Below are 16,830 nucleotides of genomic sequence, written 5' to 3'. Positions count from 1 at the left end.
AAAATGCTAAATAAACAAACAAAAGCAATTTTTAAAGTTTGGGCTCATAAACATTAGATCACTCACACCCAAAGCAGTTATTGTAAATTAAATGATCACAGATAATAGTTTTGATGTACTCTGCTTGACTGAAACCTGGCTAAAACCAAATGACTATATTGGTCTAAATGAGTCTACTCCACCAAACTAGTGTTATAAGCATGAGCCCCGTCAGACTGGTCGTGGGGGAGGTGTTGCAACAAATATATAGTGATAGTATCAGTGTTACCCAGAAAACAGGATACAGGTTTAAATCATTTGAAATACTTATGCTTAATGTTACACTGTCAGATATGCAAAAGAAATCTATTGTATCTCTTTCTCTGGCTACTGTGTATAGACCACCAGGGCCATATACAGAATTCCTAAAAGAATTTGGAGATTTCCTCTCAGACCTGTTGGTAAGTGTTGATAAAGCACTAATTGTCAGAGATTTTAACATTCATGTTGATAATACAAATGACGCATTAGGACTTGCATTTACTGACATAATAAACTCTTTTGAAGTCAAGCAAAATGTCACCGAGCCCACTCATCGTTTTAATCATACGCTAGATTTAATTATATCGCATGGAATTGATCTTACTGATATAGATATCGTACCTCAAAGTGATGATGTTACTGACCATTTCCTTGTATCTTGCATTCTGCGTATTACTGATATTAACTATATCGCTCCACAATATCGTCCGAGAATAACTATTGTTCCAACCACTAAATATATATTCAGAAATAACCTGCCTGATTCATCTCAACTGCTCTGTGTACCCATAAATACACATGAACTAGACAAAATGACTGGCAACATGGGCACTATCTTCTGTAATACATTAGAAGTTGTTGTCAAAACTAAAAAGGTTAGAGAAAACCGTACTGTACCATGGTACAACAGTAATACCCACGCTCTCAAGAAAGAAACTTGTAATCTTGAGCGCAAATGGAGAAAAACTCACTTAGAAGTTTTTAGAATTGTGTGGAAAAACAGTATGTCCAGTTATAGACAGGCTCTAAAAACTGCCAGGACCGAGCATATCCACAAACTCATAGAAAACAACCAAAACAATCCAAGGTTTTTATTTGGCACAGTGGCTAGATTAACAAATAATCAGACTTCATCCAAACTAAATATTCCCTCACAATTTAGTAGTAATAACTTTATGAATTTCTTCTGATAAAATAACATCAGAAATACAATAACAAATGTAGATTCTACAGCGTCTAATACTTCAGTTTTATCCATCGCACCCAAAGATAAACTGCAGTGCTTTACAACTATAGGACAGGAAGAGCTAAATAAACTTATCACTGCATCTAAACCAACAACATGTTTATTAGATCCTGTACCCACTAAATTATTGAAAGACCTGTTACCTGTACCAGAAGAACCGCTTCTCAATATTATTAACTCGTCGTTGTCTTTAGGTCACGTCCCAAAACCATTCAAGCTGGCGGTTATTAAGCCTCTTATTAAGAAACCACAACTAGATCCTAGTGAACTGGCAAATTACAGACCCATTTCAAATCTTCTGTTTATGTCTAAAACTTTAGAAAAACTTGTGTCTGCTCAATTGTGCTCCTACCTGAAAAAAATAAAACTAAATAAATAAATGTCCGATCGCTACCACTATGTTTATTTAAACGGAGAATCATCTCAGTTATCACCAGTAAAGTATGAAGTGCCACAAGGATGCAGGTCCTCTGTTATTTTCAATATACATGTTGCCCCTCTGTAATATTATTAGAAAATACGGGATTAGTTTCCACTGTTATGCTGATGACTCAACTATATATCTCAACAAGACCAGATGAAACTTCTAAATTATCTAAGCTAACTGAGTGTGTTTAAAATGTAAAAGATTGGATGACCAATAATTTTCTCCTATTAAACAGGAATATTACTTATTGGACCAAAAAAACAGTAAATAATCTCTAAGATTACAATTTGCATCTACAGGAATGTACTGTTACTTCCTCTACAATCAAAAATCTGGGTGTTAAATTAGACAGTAACTTGTCTTTTGAAAATCATATTTCCCATGTTACAAAAACAGCATTCTTCCATCTTAGAAACATTGCCAAGCTACGAAACATGTTAGCAGTTTCTGATGCAGAAAAGCTAGTTTGTGCATTCATGACCTCTAGACTGGACTATTGTAATGCACTGCTAGCTGGTTGTCCTGCATCTTCAATAAACAAGCTACAGGTAGTCCAAAATGCAGCGGCTAGAGTCCTTACCAGGTCAAGAAAATATGATCATATTACCCCAATACTACATTCTCTGCACTGGCTACCTATTAAGTTCTGTATCAGTTACAAGATATTACTGCTTACTTATAAGGCCCTAAATGGTTTAGTTCCTGCGTATCTAACTAGTCTTCTACCACACTACAATCAATCACGCTTTCTAAGGTCACAAAAAGTCCACTAAAGAGGTAGAGCTTTTTCGCATTTGGCTCCCAAACTCTGGAATAGCCTTCCTGATAACGTTCAGGGTTCAGACACACTCTCTCTGTTTAAATCTAGATTAAAGACGTATATCTTTAGCCAGTCATTCACATAATGTATCTCATAACCTTGTACTTCAGTTATATCTGATCAAATGCACATTATCATTCTTTGGTTGGTTTGAACATTTTCCAATAAATTTGATCACAACATATAATCATTGCTGTTAATAGGCCAATCCAGCCTTGACAAGACAGCACGTTTATGTCACCACAGGCCAGTTCTTCCACCCTAACATGGTAGTCTTGCATGTCGAGCGACATGGTCTCGTTCCGTCCCGTCAAGAATGAGCTATTAGATGACATCATGTCTCTAATAGCATCAGACGCAGAGGAGATGTCGGGCTCTATTGCTGAGCCCTTCCCTTCATCGTCTGCTGAGCCCAGCAACTCTTAATCAGGGATGAATGCCAAACTTTTCTGCATCCTCTCTAAGGCAGTTGAGGAGCTGTATTGGAGTGGTCTACGCCAGAGGAGCCCACTCGTAGCCATCTGGATGAATGATTCCTGCCGGGGCACAGCCAGGAAGGTCCATCATTTTTCCTGAGGTCCATGACTAACTAACTAATTCAATGCACCCTACCCACCCCGCCCTCCCTCTCACTCACCCTTCCTCTGCTCTCTCCTCAGTGGACGGCGCTGAAGAAAAGGGTTACGAGAGGATACCTCCTCTCGACGAGGCAGTGGCTGTGCACCTTTGCTCGCCCATTGCCATTGGATGGAAAGCTCAGGCCATAGGGAGGTCAATGGCCAATCTAGTGGTGCTGGAGTGCCACTTATGGCTAAACCTCACCTCACCGAGCGAATTACCACTGCTCAGAAGTCATGACAGGCCATGCAACACTTCTTGCCGAAACGCTCCAGTCGCCCCAAGCCTGCTCCAGTGCAGCAGCCAGCTAAAGCTGCATCGTCGCCCGCTCAGCCTGCTCAAAAGCCTGAGCCCCGACAGAGTTCCCAGACGCTATCCCTTTCCAAAGCAGCAAGGACCCCGGCCCAAGCTGAGCTTGGACCCTGTGTCCCCGGCATCATCCTGATCCACTGGAAAGGAAGAGGAAGGGGCAAGGTCTCGCAAGTGCCTGTCCACCCCCGAAACAGCCTCTTGCTCCCGAGTGAATATAGCTGTCCTTCCACCTGCATGTGGCAGCCTTGCAATTCTACAAAAAGTAGATGTGCAGTTACAAAAAATATATATGCAGTGCTACACATATAGTGATGAACTTTACAAATGTCTATTGAAACCAGGGCTTGAAAACGAAAAAAAAAAAAAAAAAAAAAACGGTTCACTCCGAGCAGAATCGATATTTTAACGTTTCTGTTCCTGCGTTCCTCTGATATTATTACCGTTCCTGAAACCGGTTTGGGTGGAAGAAATACCAGTTAATAACATTATTTTTAAAAAACAAATTTCTTTGCCTATATTTTGCCTAATTATAATAATAAAGTACAGTGTTTTCTTTACTCAAAAGGAAAAGGAAAAAAAGAGAGATCTGGTAATGTTAGCAATAACCCGCTGCGCATAGTCACAGCCAATACAGCATCATCTTTTCTAGATTTTGTCCAAATGTATATAGGCAAAAAAATAAAATAAAAATATTGTAAAAAAAAAAAACATCTATCAACACTTTCAAGACGTCATAGTATTTTTAAGATATTTAAAAATTTTGTTGAATTGTTAAAAAAAAAAAAACACTTGTATAAGATTGCGTTTTGAGCAGCAAGGGTTCACAGATAAAAAATTGGCAGCTGGCAGCAGGAAGTGGCAGCCGGCAGGTAGGCGGGACCTGCCACTCGGTGGCAGCCAATCAGTATCGACCAATGTGGACGCCACCAATCACATATAACTACAACAGCAGCCAAATGCTTCAGTAATGGCGGCGAATGATTTTTTTTTTTTTTACTTTTAGAAATTACAACTGCAGTCAGGGGGTACAAAAAGTAAAGCACATAAACAGACATAAAAATACATATACATAATCAGTGACAAATTTAAAAGTTAAACAAAGATGTGAAAATGTTTACAGATTGAAACGCATTTCGCGGCTTTCTTATTTTTCAGCCCCAATATTGTATTTAGGTATTGCTAAATTTCTACTCTTAAAATAGACACAATGTATTAATATCACAATTAAATCTGTTATGGCGGCGATTGATGGAGCGGTAAGTTCGGAAATTGGTGATCGGAGTAATTAATATTTTTTGATTTGTAAGTTTGATTTTTTTAATTGTTATCTTAGTAAACGACAGTGTAACTTTGCCTATTTTAGTTTAATTGTTCAATGTAATCTAATTAACACAATGATCTGTACACTTTGTAACTGTCTTAAACAGATAGTAAATTCTCCTTCATTTCATACAAATTACAAATCAAAAGCATCTTCTCAAAACACTGTGCACAAAATTCCCTAATGTTATCACAGCAGTTCATACAGCCAACCAAATCTTTAATATATCAGGAAAAACATTTGCAGCTTTTTCATTGGTCTTCACAAAGATCACAAGCATTTTTGTACCATTTTCAAAACACAACAAACAAAACTGAATTGTTGCACACCTTATGTACTCAATTAACCCCAAATTGATATCTGATGAGTTAGTAATCCACTCAACACAGAAAGAGCCAATTTCCTAATTGTTCACACAGCTGTCTTAATTACAACAACCAAAAAAAGGGGAAGAGAAAAACAACAAAGAAGACGAATTCCTAATGAGGGGTGGTGGGACACACAAGCTGTCTTAGCAGAAGATACAAAAGAGAAAACAAGAGCAAAAGAAGAAGAAAAAGAAGGGGGATGAGAGGGAGAAAAACAACAATAGTGGAAGAGAAAGCGAAGAAAATGAGCAGATGGAAAAGAGGAAGAGGGTGTAAGAGGAGGGAGGAGAGGTAGAAGTGCGTGGAAATCAGGAAATTGACCATTCAAATCATGCAAAGACAGAGAGTTCACCCAGGACCACATCAATTATCTGTTCAGAAGGAAAACAAGTAACTATATCATTCTACCACAATGAGTCAGTCTCTCCACAGTAAATGTGTTATTGCTTGTCCACATTTTTTTCAGACCGTTAGAGAACATTCAGGTGGACGAACAAGACTTCTAAGAACAAGAAATGTTGACATGGTGGTCCAGATCTCAAAGAATGAAAGCACAGTCAACTACAAATCCACTGCCCTTGACCGTGTTCTAAGAGATCCGAATCAAGTATACAAAGTGCCCTTTGAGAGGAACTCCGTTAGAGTGAAGTTGCGATTCCAGTTTGTTCAAGTATGTGCAGCCCAATTACTGCACTTTTACTGTCAACTCAAAGATATATTTTTCCTGAATTTTAAGTATGTGTCCATAAACTATTCCATCCTACTGTAAGTGAAAAGATTTAGGCATATCTATGTATACTGCTTCTTCAAAGTGTGAAATCAAACTTCAGCAACAGTTTCACAGCAGTATTGACTGCAATCAATGCCATTACCATAAAACACTAACTTACTATATTTTACCTTGTGTTCTTTTTACTCTAGAGAATCTTGGAGTTGGATAGCAGTGCAACTCATTATGAGTACATGTACATACTGATGAAGCAGGCTTCAATCTTCAAAAAAAAAAAAAAGGAGAAGAGGGAAAAATGTGATTGGCCATCGTGCTACAGTCAACGTCCCTGGACAACGAGGAGGCAACATCACTCTCTGTGCAGCAATTTCTACAACTGGTGTTGTGGCACACAATGCTGTCTTGGGACCATACAACACAGCAAGGCTCCTACATTTTTTAAACCTCCTCAATGAAATCCTCTTTCCGCATGGTGTTCAGGAGCAAATGGTGCGGAATTTTGTAGTTTGGGACAATGTCCAATTCCACCATTCAACACTAGTGCGACAGTGGTTTGAGAATCACCCACAATTCAGGATGGTGTTTCTTCCACCATATTCTCCTTTCCTGAATCCAATTGAGGAATTCTTCTCTTGGAGATGGAAAGTACATGATCGCAACCCTTACAACCAAGTAAGTCTTCTTCAAGCGATGGAAGAGGCCTGTGGAGATATTGGGGCACAAGCATGTCAAGGATGGATACAGCATTCAAGGCGTTTTTTCGCACGATGCATGACTCGTGGAAATATTTTCTGTGATTTTGATGAAATTCTCTGGCCAGATGTAATTGAGAGGCATGATCAATAAAATAATTGATTCAATGAATGCAGTACATTTATCACTTTATTTTTTTTATTTACCTATGTACTTATTTGCATAATATATTTGTGTGTTTGGGGTGACAACTTATTGTTATACACCTGAACTCCTCATTAAAGGACTTAATGGAAAAACATGTATTTTCATTTATTTCTTTGTGTATCTTCAGCTGTATTTGTTAAAAAATCAAGAGAAAACACACTTTTAGTTTTGATGTTAATATTGAACTTTAATAAATGCATTACTAGAATAAAATGCTGTGTTTCATTGTGCAGTGAATACATAACGGTTTCGCCAGCATAAGAGTTTGTTTAGTTTGCTGTGTTAACTGTTTTGAGAGCTGTTACCTGAGTTTGGAGAAATGTACCAAATCGATTGAGAAACTGTAAATCAAAAGTCACCATTATAAATTAATAAGCAAAAACATGATACAATAGTACAAACGATTCCAGCAGAGGGTACCAATTGAGAGGCAAGCCTCCCCCGGGATTCCTCTAAAAACAACAAACTAAAATAATAAACAAAACAATGCTAGAAACGGTCCCCCTGGTTTACTCTACCTACCCGAGACATGACATCACATGAAGGTAAATGCACTCAAGGCGTAGGCCGTAACATGTTCAAATAATAGTAATAATAATAATAATAAAAAAACTCATCAAATGCACATAAAAAAAAAAAAAACCTCAACAAAAAAACAAGCAAAGATAAAAAATAAAATACAAATCACTACACGACAAACACTCCGCATGTACAGATAAAGTGCAGTAAAGACTCAATAAATCGTTATAAATAAGCCTGTATAAAAAGATATGCCCTAAGATGCATTTTAAAAGTCAGCAGGCAATCGATGTTGCGAATATCAGGGGAAGGGAGTTCCATAGGCAGGGAGCAGCATAGCTAAAAGATCTGGCACCCATGGTAGTTAGTCAAATCTGAAGTAACACAAGAGAAATTGAAGATGAGGATCTGAGAGCATGTGAAGGGGTGTAAACATGAAGAAGTTGAGTAAGGTATTGGGGTGCAAGATTATGAAGTGCCTTATAATTAAGTAGCAAGATCTTGAATTCAACTTGATACTTTACTGGAAGCCAGTGCAATTGCTGAAGAACTGGAGAAATGTGCTCAGAAGAGGGTGTTCTAGAAAGAACACGAGCTGCAGAATTCTGAACCAAATGGAGCTAGTGGGTTTGGCAGACAGGTAAAGTTGGGTGCCATCCGCATAACAATGAAAATAAATACCATGTTTCTTCAAAATTTAACCAAGAGGGAATAAGAGGGAAGAGACTAAAAAACTGGTTAAAAGGGCCAGTTCTATTCTGGAATGTCCTTTGGATACCATCGGGGTGGCGGGGGAGAGGAGAATGCTGTCTAAGCTGAAGGCCATTATCAATAACATCTCTCACCCTTTGCATGAGATTGTGGTGTCCCTGAGTAGTTCCTTCAGCAATAGACTGGTACATCCACTGCGTAAGAAGGTCCTTCCTTCCAACAGCAGTTAGACTGTTTAATTGCAATAACATTACTGTGTAGTATGGTTATATGTTTTTAGTAAGTTTCTTTGTTTATTATATCATGCTTGTGGAGTATGCCCTAGCAAGTGAATTTCCCCAGTGTGGGATTAATAAAGTCTATCAAATCAAATCAAATATATAAATGATGAAAAGAAGTGGGCCCAAAACAGAACCCTGGGGAACACCAGTGGTGACTGTAGATGTTCTTGATCTGAAACGTTTTAATTGAATACGCTGAGTGCGTCTAGAAAGATTCAACCTAAACCAAGACAGAGGAGTGAAGCTAACCTGTCGAGAAGTATCTAATGTGAGACAGTATCAAAGGCACCACTCAAGTCAAGAAGGACAAGTATGGTTGAAAGTCCAGAGTCAGCTGCCAGCAACAGATCATTGGTTATTCTGACAGGAGCAATCTCAGTGCTATGGTGGGGACGAAAACCAGACTGAAATTGTTCATACAAATTATTATTAGAGAGATGTTTATGAATTTGAATTGCAATACACTTTTCCACAATCTTAGAGTAAACAGTAAATTTGAAATTGGACGAAAAATCTGGATTAAAGATAGCTCTTCAGCCAAGCATTTGCATAATGAATCTCAATCTCACCCTTGTTCCCAGTTAGATCAGATAAAAGTCACAAACACATTTTTTTTTGCTTGAAATGTTATGAACAGCATCTATGCTAATTCCAAAAAATCTCCATATCTTACCCATCTCAAGGTATCTAGAGATTACACCAGCTCCATCGTGGATGATGATGCTGACCCTTGTGAGGACCCCAGATGACGCCAACTTGAATCGACATGCACAGCTGCCAAAATTTCTCTATATTGTAATCATTATGATCACACCTGTAATAATCGCTTTAATGAGCTTTTGCCTGAAATTAATTAATGTTAGCTAACTCTATGATTCTATTACCCTGAACTGTTAATTTGTGAAATGAACATTACTTTGACACATTCACTTCTGATAAAAAAATCACTCTAAATTGTAATGTAGACACATGTATTTTCAGTAAAGCTGCTTTGAAACAATGTGTATTGTGAAAAGCGCTATACAAATAAATTTTAATTGAACTTCTCTGTACTAATAACCTTTTTTTGCGAACATGATTGTATAATAACCAGCATGTAAAACTCTGTTCCTGAAAGATTTTGTCATAAAAGTGGTGAAAATTCAGCATATGCTTTCACAATCCATCTGTATATGATCAAATAAGATTCTGCAAACAGAAAGTCAGTACCGCCCTATTCCAAGAAACTACTAAAATAATCACACATTTAGATTAGCGAGAATATTTTGTGTCTCATCAAAGAGATGTATCCATTTCCTGTGGTGAAACATCAACAACGAGAAAGTGTGAGCTGCTCCTCACAACAGTCACTGCTAAGATAACTGTGCTTCTAGAGCTGGAACACCACATTCATTATAATAAAGCTGAATGAATAACTGAGGCCCATAAACATTGGTGACCAGATACTCTTTTATTCATTGATATGCTATAAGACAGCTTTTGTACACATAAAATGCTTTTAATAATACTGGTTCTGTTACAAGGGTTCAAACAATATTAAAAGTGAAGCAAATGCAATGTTTACACATCATTCATTACATACTGACCATGATCGACCTCCAGGCACACAGACTGGACTCTGAGTGTGCAGGCGTACAGTACTTCTGCTGCAGTCACAATACTGCTTCATACAAAAGAGAGATAGAGGACTGAGTTTCCTTCTGTTCCTGAACCTGCTTTTCTCATCCAAACCTTTACCTGAAAAGTCTGAAAATGTTCTATAGGAGGGTATAATATTTAGTGGCCTGCCACAGGAATCTGCCCTAAAACAATAAAGCTGAGTATCCTCTTGAAGAAGGTGAAAATGATCTCTCATTGGTACAACACAGTTTGAGAAACAGCAGACCATGGATGTTGATGCTTGGCAAAGACTTCAGAAGAGTTTATGAATGCACCGTGAGACCAGTCTGGTGAAATTGTGGGTGAATGTTATGAAAACGCCACCAGGTTTACTCCAAAAAACCAAAGAAAAAAATAGCATTGTGAAAAATAAATCCATTTTAGGACCATTACGATTTTTTTGACATTCTGACATGCATATTCACTGTGATGTTAAAAACGTCTCATTGTCATTCCTGTAATGTGTGCTGACGCTCAAGTTTTCCTCATTCTCAGTGCTGATTTTTACTACATTTTCATTACTGTATTGAAAAAATTAAACTGTAAAAATTTACTTTTTTTTAAATCAACACCATAAAGGCAATACAACTAATTCAACCATGGTGTATGAAAACTAGAAAACTGAAATATATTATTATTTTTCTTATGCATGACGGTAATGGGAATTTATGAGAATTTGATACGAAATGTGCTTAATTACCATGAAAATAATGGAAGAGATACGGAAAATAAAATAAGCTTCTTTTATGCAAAATTTAATTTCTTTCTTTTGATTTTGAGTGAAATATGACATGTGCTTTACGTGCTTTGTCCTCTGCTTCATTTCACTTCATCTTTTAAAATCAGAATGAAAAAACAAAGGGGAGCATGAAAGTGTGAACTGACAGTGCATCACAAGAACAGCCACTTAATGCTTTAACTATTAACACATCTGAAAGGAAAAAAAAAACATTCATCGTGACATTATATAGATCCAGTGCAACACCAGCAGACGTGAACAGTGCATTGACAAACAGTCACTCTCACACTCAAATGAAGGCGTGACGGTGCGAGTGTGTGAGTGCTGCTGAAAGAGCAATGATCGTGTGAAGGAATGCAAAAAAAAAGATCTTCAAAAGAAAGAATAAAAAAGTGCTGAGGATAAAGTGATTTCAAGTAACAGGAGTTCTTTATAAAGGGGGAGAGGGAGAGCATCCTATTGGCTCTTGCTGTGACTGACATCTTGTTAGCTCCTCCCTTTACAGCATGTGACAGGAGCTCCATTCAGATTCTTGAATCAGTCTGAACACGTCTGACTCTTTCTTCTTCTCATGTCACTAATGTCAGCCAGAGAGACCTATGAATGACAAAGGAACAGCACTGAATCTCTGCAATCACGTCAAGACACGACACAGTCTCATGAAATTTTCAAGTTATATTTCATTCCAAAATATGAAGAAAAAAAATGTGCATTGTGACATTATTTTCTTTTTATTTATTTTCTTTTTTAAATCTGGTAACACTTTACTTAAAGCCTTTATATAAAAGTAGTCTCAGTGCATTAATTATGCCTTGTAATGAACCTTATTATAATGCATTATAATATCTTAGTTATAATAGTTATACTAGATCATCTATACTTCAGAAAGTATAATGCATTTAAAACACATGACAGTCAAATATTTTGATGCATTTTAACTTTGGTTACAATTGTTTATAAAAAAGATATAATGCATTACAATGTACATTATGAATACTTTTATAATGCAATATAAAAAGCTTTAAGTAAAAAATCCTATTCTGATTACTGTTATGTAAAAAATCATGATATTACTATTATTACTAAATTATATTAATAAGTGCATTTATGTTGTAGTCATATTTACTGTACTGAATTTAATAGATAAAGTATTAAAAGTATTAAATATAAGAATACAGATTCTGTCCTGAAATTGATGCAAAATAGCATTTCTCATGTTTTTCCTAACGATTTTGGGGTGAAATATGACCTGAAGATGTTATTGCTCAGACAGACACACATTATCCTGTGTTTCACCGGCTCAGACAGACACACATTATCCTGTGTTTCACCGGCTGCAGACGGGCGCTCTGAGGTCAGGACAGGGTCACGCAAATCCTTCTGACCTTAATCTGACAGGTCTCACACACACACACACACACACACACACACTGACCTGTGTGCTGGTTTGCTGGTAAAGCAGCAGAGGCTGTGCTTCAGTGATGGCCGCCCAGCTCTTGGTCCAACTCCTCAACTTTTCCTGTTCGCTGAGAAGACTGAGCAACTGACAGCTGCTTCTGAACACACACACACACACACAGTTGAAGATATGAAGTGACGTGACATTCATTCAGTGACGTGACATTCAGCCAAGTATGGTGACCCATACTCAGAATTCGCGCTCTGCATTTAACCCATCCGAAGTGCACACACACAGATCATTGAACACACACACACACACTGTGAACACACACCCGGAGAAGTGGGCAGCCATTTTATGCTGCGGAGCCCGGGGGAGCAGTTGGGGGTTCGATGCCTTGCTCAAGGGCACCTAAGTCATGGTATTGAAGGTGGAGAGAGAACTATACATGCACTCCCCCCCACCCACAATTCCTGCCGGCCCGAGACTCGAACTCACAACCCTTCGATTGGGAGTCCGACTCTCTAACCATTAGGCCACGACTTCCCCAAATGCTGACTAAACTAGTACAGTTGTATACTTGCAGTAAAGCGAACAACACCCTGAGCTCAAGAGGAAGCATTTTAAACAATTATTCAAAATGTTATCATCAATATTTTGAATTTTTTCAATAAATACTGATTAATATATAATAATAATAATAATACTAAATTGATAAAGAAATAAATAAATGCTGATTTATCACCCATCCCTACTAGTCCTGTCTAGGACGACTGTAAACAGGTAAGACAAACAATAAAAATGAATAAGTAAGTGTCAGGCTCCTCTCACCTCGAGTTTTCTCTTGGGCTCAATGCCGCCCCCTGCTGTCCCTTCAGCTCCCTGCAGGACTTCAAAACACGGTTTACACATGCGGCTGTTCCTGCTCTCCGACACCTTCGAACACTTCCCACAGACGGCCTGCAGACAGACACCGGCACACGTCAGGACACACAGCATCGCATCAAACCTGTGTCTGTGTGTATGCAGCACACACACGTACCGCGCCGCAGATCTTGCAGTGGTGCTTGCGTTTGGTGAAGTGGAAGGCCTCGCTGCAGCCTCTGCATGTTTCTTTCTCCTTCTCTCGTTTCTTTGAGCTCTTCTACAGATCAAACACACAGGTTAACACAGTGACGTCTAGCCCATATTCAGTCTGTGTGCGTCTGGTCTCACCCTCTCATGCTGAGCTCCGTCTGCCTCACATGTGCTCGTGCTGATCCACGGGCCCTGCACGCAAACCACAACATCACACGCTGCCCATTAAACACACGTCACATGTTGTGTGTGTGTGTGACGATGAAACACAGGATTGTGCTTTTCAAGTGTGTATGTACCACTAGATCATTCCCAAGTCATATTTCACTCCAAAACCAAGGAACATTCCCAAATGTTCATAATTCCAGTGTGACTAACAGGGCTGCACAGGAAACATGACTAAGTGAGGCTAGTTTGGAAAGGACTGAGCGTTGAGTGCATGAGGGATGTGTTACCGGCGTGTCAGGCGTGTGCTCATCTTCACGGCTGAAGGAGATGTTGAAAGCTTTGAACGTCTCGCTGTTCTGCTTGTGCTTCTCAATCGTGGCCAGGATCACCTGCAAACAGATGGAGAGGATCCACACCTCAGCTCTGATGATCAAGTGCTGATTCAAGTCAACCGAATCACCCGTTTACTGACTCTACACAACCATTTATTTGCACTCCGAGAGCGGGGGCAAATGTCAATGTCGATTTTCAGTCTCCAGTATACTGCACGAGTCATATGGAGTACTCTTATCATACTTTTATGTTTATGAACTGTCGAATTGATCACAATCACAAGAGCATGAGTCAAGAAAGTAATTTATCTTTTAATGTCATTACATGCAGTCAGTTACATTTTCATGTTGAGCTGAAACAGAATTGCATAAAAATATGAAAAACAGCAATGATGCTGCCGAAGCTGCAGTAGTGCTGAAATCACACCAGAAACGCTGGTCAAACTGTGAGTAATTGTATTGAATGTGCACTTGGAGTGCAAAGAGAATGACTCACTTTTATCCAGTCGTCCTTCTCCTCAGCCGTCCTGTCAATCACAGACATAAGCACACATTCAGACTCCACTCAGGCCTGATGGGTACTGTATATATTCATGAAGATGTTCATTTATGCTACAACGTGACCATTGCAATGATTTAGCTTATGTTTTCAACACTGAGTGTCTCCACAAGCCTGAAGAGTATGTGTGTTATGATGTTTGAAGTGCGTCTGATTTAAACTTTAGCAGCAAAACCAGAGGGAATATTGTGATATACATATTGATAAATATCAGTTCTGTGTGACGTTCACCTGGCCTGCAGCTCGAGCGAGCGCTGTTTGCCGATGATGGTGAAAGTGTGAGGGACGTTCTGCTTGACGTTTTCCTGAACTCAACCAACGTGAGAACACCAGCATACGATGAGATGAAGACACAGAAACAAGCACAAACACAGCTGAACGTACGGCTGAAGTCATACCTCCATCCCTGCGATGTCGATTCGCTCGCGGACGCTGAACTTCTGTCCCATCAGCCTCAGCTTGGGCACACAATACAGCACCATGTTATTGAACTGGAGACACACAAACACACACACATCATCAGCACCAGCATTCTCAGCAGATAACAGGAACAACCGTTTTTAGGATTTTCTTTCATCCACAGAACATAAAGTGAGAAGTTCATGGCAGATGGTTTAAGCTGCTCTCCTCTACACAACTAAAGCATAAATGTATCATAACAATATTCCATATGACTCTAATAGTTAACTTAATGACCAGACAAACAGTTTACGGAATATCTAAACGTCAAATCTGGAGCAATGCAGCATATTGAAACATTTGTGATTTATATGTCTTCAGAAGATATGCATTTTTGCATTTATTTTCCATTGCTTTTCTATGCAAACATGCACTAGATGGATGTTGCATCTTTTTCAGCATCTCGTGCATGAAATGTCGTTTAAAAACGCAGCACTCAAGTTAAGAGTAGTTCAGCCAGACCTTTTTTGTTAGCTGCAAAAATGCTTTCTGTGTGAACTCTGATGAGCAGCATCAACATTCTGCTAAACATCTCCCTTTGTGTTTGAAACAACAGTAAATGATAAGAATTTCATCTTCAAGTTCTGTGTCGAGAAGTCAAACCATGATGCAAGAACACTCTTGAAGTATAGACAGACAGCTTAAGAGTCTTAACGGAGCAAACAGACACACCAGATAGAGGTATCGGTCCTGCGCCGTGCCGTTCTTAGCCGACATCTTCTTAATGTGGCCTTCTTTAATGAACTCATTAGCTGGATTAACGATGTCCTCCTCTCCACCCAACTTCTCATACACCTCCAACAGCTTGTGCATCTTCTCCTGCACACACACACACACACACACACACACAAAGAGATGGTGGGTTTCTGCACTCATTAGATGTAAAGAAGAACTGTGATGGGCCACATGACAACATTAGAAAGAGACAGAGAAGGAGAGCCTTTCACTCGCACAGACAGGAAATGGAAACAGTACATCCTGTCTGAGAAATGAAACGAGACACAGAAGAGGAGGAACGGATGAGTAAGGCTCTAACCATTTTCCTGATGGCAGCGTTGGAGTGGTTCGCTGCGGTGGAGATCAGCTCCAGAGCATCTGACAGACAAACAGACAAACCATCACTAAACACTGTTAAAAACAGCTCAGACTCATTAACCGAAAGATAAATGAGTGTCACATCCGGCACTGAATGGCATATGATGGTGTGTATAATAAGCAAGCTCAGTGTACTGTAAGTGACTATGCTGTGTGTTGTGCACTCACTCTGTGCGTCTCTGTGGTCCGCGGCTCCGGCCGGCAGCTTCTTCAGATAGTCCTTCAGTAAGAGCTCATAGCGCGGGATCCGCTGCACCGGCTCCAGCATGTGATGCTGCAGCGTCAGGTTCCCACACACCTCCTGCTTCTGCACACACACACACACACACACACACACACATTCAGAGAACAGTCTGTGGTTCATCAGGCATCATCACACACTTCGTATGATGTCAGGCGGCTCTGACCTGGATGCTCTGGACCACGCTCTTGAACTGAGCGGAGCGCTGCGTCCAGGTGCTCACCAGCTCCATGGCTCGGTCGAAGTTCTTCACATACTCGCCGTACATCTTCAGGAACGGGGCCAGCTTCTGCAGGATGTCCCCTATGCGTGGATTACAGCTCCTGTCACACACACACACACACAAGACACACTCATCAACTATAGGAAATCTGTTTATATCTGAGTAGAATGGTCACATGACTCTGGAGCATGAAACTGTCTCTACTATCACTCTTAATGACATCACAGTCTTGATTCAGTTATAATGTCCATTACCTCCATATGAAATAAAATCTCTCTGTGCTCATACTGGAAGTTTTTGAACTATTCATTAAATAACGTTTCTGAAGAAAGATCTGCCTCATAACAGTCCTTCGTTCTGTAGGCAGTGAGCTACAGATAAGCTGCACTGATCTTCAGCCAGCTGCACACAGATAGCTCTGTTCATTTGTTCATTTGTCAGCAAAAGAATACCAGATGCTGAACAGTAATGTCCGGGTGCAGGCAACGCAGAGAAGAGTACACACAGTTCATTTACTACTGACACTGTAACAATACAAAGCTGGTTATTAATTGGCAAAGTTTTCCTTTTAATAAGAATAAAAATTATATAATAATCATAAATGT

The 16,830-nt window shown here is 39.3% G+C and overlaps 1 protein-coding gene across 3 annotated transcripts in view; it reads right to left on the bottom strand.

The window, feature by feature from the left end:
• Positions 1-9,709: 9,709 nt before the first annotated feature.
• Positions 9,710-16,830, bottom strand: part of LOC109075545 (FYVE, RhoGEF and PH domain-containing protein 3-like) — a 51,754-nt gene continuing 44,633 nt past the window's right edge. For all 3 annotated transcript variants that reach the window (XM_042762993.1, XM_042762995.1, XM_042762994.1), the window contains exons 7-19: positions 16,169-16,325; positions 15,930-16,068; positions 15,703-15,761; positions 15,339-15,485; positions 14,606-14,698; positions 14,439-14,518; positions 14,145-14,175; positions 13,604-13,705; positions 13,287-13,340; positions 13,114-13,215; positions 12,903-13,031; positions 12,108-12,228; positions 9,710-11,269 (exon numbers count right to left, since the gene is read on the bottom strand). In XM_042762993.1, coding sequence (XP_042618927.1) covers positions 12,148-12,228; positions 12,903-13,031; positions 13,114-13,215; positions 13,287-13,340; positions 13,604-13,705; positions 14,145-14,175; positions 14,439-14,518; positions 14,606-14,698; positions 15,339-15,485; positions 15,703-15,761; positions 15,930-16,068; positions 16,169-16,325 — 1,174 coding nt within the window. In that variant the 3' untranslated portion in view covers positions 9,710-11,269; positions 12,108-12,147. The remainder of the gene's footprint in view (positions 11,270-12,107; positions 12,229-12,902; positions 13,032-13,113; positions 13,216-13,286; positions 13,341-13,603; positions 13,706-14,144; positions 14,176-14,438; positions 14,519-14,605; positions 14,699-15,338; positions 15,486-15,702; positions 15,762-15,929; positions 16,069-16,168; positions 16,326-16,830) is intronic.

Source organism: Cyprinus carpio, chromosome A8 (assembly GCF_018340385.1).
Source record: "Cyprinus carpio isolate SPL01 chromosome A8, ASM1834038v1, whole genome shotgun sequence".
NCBI lineage: Eukaryota > Metazoa > Chordata > Actinopteri > Cypriniformes > Cyprinidae > Cyprinus > Cyprinus carpio.
This window is presented reverse-complemented; position numbering and strand designations above follow the sequence as displayed.